General features: G+C 69.1%; 2 protein-coding genes across 2 annotated transcripts; one reads left to right on the forward strand and one right to left on the reverse strand.

Annotated features, from left to right (window-relative positions):
- Window positions 1–1,030: 1,030 nt before the first annotated feature.
- AURANDRAFT_32955 (hypothetical protein) lies at window positions 1,031–1,378 on the reverse strand (the record flags this gene model as incomplete). Its single annotated transcript, XM_009042903.1, has 1 exon — window positions 1,031–1,378. One exon carries the CDS (start codon window positions 1,376–1,378, stop codon window positions 1,031–1,033), a length of 348 nt encoding a protein of 115 aa, XP_009041151.1.
- A 332-nt stretch (window positions 1,379–1,710) lies between these two features.
- Window positions 1,711–2,094, forward strand: AURANDRAFT_33033 (hypothetical protein; the record flags this gene model as incomplete). Its single annotated transcript, XM_009042894.1, has 1 exon — window positions 1,711–2,094. The coding sequence occupies one exon, from the start codon at window positions 1,711–1,713 to the stop codon at window positions 2,092–2,094; it is 384 nt and encodes a 127-aa protein (XP_009041142.1).
- Window positions 2,095–2,259: the final 165 nt, after the last annotated feature.

Genomic DNA, 2,259 nt, shown 5'->3' on the forward strand with positions numbered 1-2,259 from the left:
CCGGGCCACGAGCCGTCGCACGCGAAGCTCGTCGCGCGCGCGGGCCGCGGCGGCCGCGGCTTCGTCTACGTCGGCAGCGCGAACCTCTCGGCTCCGGGGTGGCGCCGCGGCGGCTTCCAGCTCGGCGTCGTCCTCACGAACGTCCAGCTCGGGAGCCTGCCGCTCCCCTTCGCCGTCCTCGGCGCGGACGGCGAGCCGCGCGGGGCGGGCGCCTTCGAGGCCCTGAGCCCCGACGACGCCTGGCTCCCGAGGCGGGAGCGCGGCGGCCCGAACGGACGCCGCGCGCGAGAGTGCGCCGTTCAGGTGAGTCGACCCAGAGACCAGATTGACTCGGCCGCGCTCGACCTCGAGGGGCTGCCGCCGATGGACTGGAAGCAGGTCAAGGACCTCTGCCGCGGCCACGACGCGAGCGTCCGCCTCGGCCGCGTCCCGCAGCCCGTCGGCGGCCGCTGCCGCGTGCCCTTCGACGCGCGCGAGCACGCCGTCGCCGCGCGCGACCGCATCAACGGCGACGCGTCGGGCGTGCGCGCGAGGGTTGTGTAGGCCCCTAGCGGCGCCGATGATAACCTTCATGCGCGACGCGTGAAGCGACGACCCGACGACGTCCTAGGGGCGGTCCCTACCTGGAGCGCTCGACGCATGGGTGCGTAAGCGTGCGCACATAGACTGGAAGTGTTTTAAATTGATACGGGAGCGGGAGGGAAGAAGAGCGGGGCAGGTGGAGCGCGTATGGCGGCGGAGTCGCGGTCGACGCGAAAAGTTCGGCGAACCCCGGCTCGAACGCGTCGCCCCCGCCGCGCGGCGACCGGACGCGCTCGCGCGGGCGAAAGCGACCTCCTCGCGGGGCGCGCGGGGGCGCGCGCGCGGCGCCGCCTGGACCCACCTGGGCCGTCGCGAGCGCGTCGAGCGGTCGCGAAGTCTTCCGTCGAGAGGGTGGTGTTCGAAAACACCGGTGTGGTTGTGGTGGTGACCGACGCGACGGCGTCGCTCCCCCGAGGAGGGGCGACGGTCGCGGTCGCCGAGTTCGCGCTTAGGACGAGAACTTGGTGACGGCCTTGGTGCCCTCGGAGACGGCGTGCTTGGAGAGCTCGCCGGGGAGCATGAGGCGGACCGCGGTCTGGATCTCCCGGGACGAGAGCGTCGCCTTCTTGGAGAAGCGGCAGAGCTTGGAGGCCTCGAGGGCGATGCGCTCGAAGATGTCGTTGATGAACGAGTTCATGATCGACATGCCCTTCTTGGAGATGCCCGTGTCGGGGTGCACCTGCTTGAGCACGCGGTAGATGTACGTGGAGTACGACTCGACGCGCGTCTTCTTCTTCTTGCCGCCGGCGGCCTTCTTGGGCGCCTTGGCGGATTTCTTGGAGGGAGTCTTGGCCATTTTGATGATTTGCGTGTGGTTTGCAAAGCTGAGAGAGGCCGATTCGCGCCCTCGAGCTGTATCTCCGGTGCGCGGCGAGCCGGGGATCTTTTCGTCCGACCAATCGGCGGGCCGGATTTCGGGAGGTTGAGGTCAAGTTGATCTTTTTATCGGCTCGCTGCCTCGGAAGTACAAAAAATCTTTTGTCCTCCGGAGGCGATTTGGGCCCTCTCCAGATTTACGAACCAACTCGTGCCGACCCGCGTCCGTCGCCGCCCGCCGCGCGGCCCCTCGCGCCCCCCGTACGCCTTCGCTCACCGTCCCCCCGCCCCAGGTACAACACACATCACATCATGTCTGGCAAAGGAAAGGGTGGACGCGGCAAGAAGTCCGGCAAGGCCGGCACCTCCAAGGCGGCCAAGGCCGGGCTCCAGTTCCCGGTCGCGCGCCTCAACCGCTTCCTGAAGAAGGGCAAGTACGCCGGCCGCGTCGGCGTCGGCGCCGGCGTCTACATGGGCGCGGTCCTCGAGTACCTCTGCGCGGAGATCCTCGAGCTCGCGGGCAACGCCGCCCGCGACAACAAGAAGGCGCGCATCGTGCCCCGCCACCTCCAGCTCGCCGTCCGCAACGACGAGGAGCTCAACAAGCTCCTCGGCTCGGTCACGATCGCGTCGGGCGGTGTTCTCCCGAACATCCACGCCGTGCTTCTCCCCAAGAAGTCCAAGTCCAAGGCCTAAGCGCCTTCGACGGCTCCGCGCGCGCGTCGACCGGCGCCGGCCGGCCCTGGCTACAAGTCCGGCGCACGGCGCGCTCCGCGGCGCCACCACTCTCAACCACCGGTGTTTTCGAACACCACCCTTTCGCGGGAAGACTTTTCGCGGACTCGCTCGCGAACTCGCGAG

Source organism: Aureococcus anophagefferens (assembly GCF_000186865.1).
Source record: "Aureococcus anophagefferens unplaced genomic scaffold AURANscaffold_39, whole genome shotgun sequence".
Lineage (NCBI taxonomy): Eukaryota > Pelagophyceae > Pelagomonadales > Pelagomonadaceae > Aureococcus > Aureococcus anophagefferens.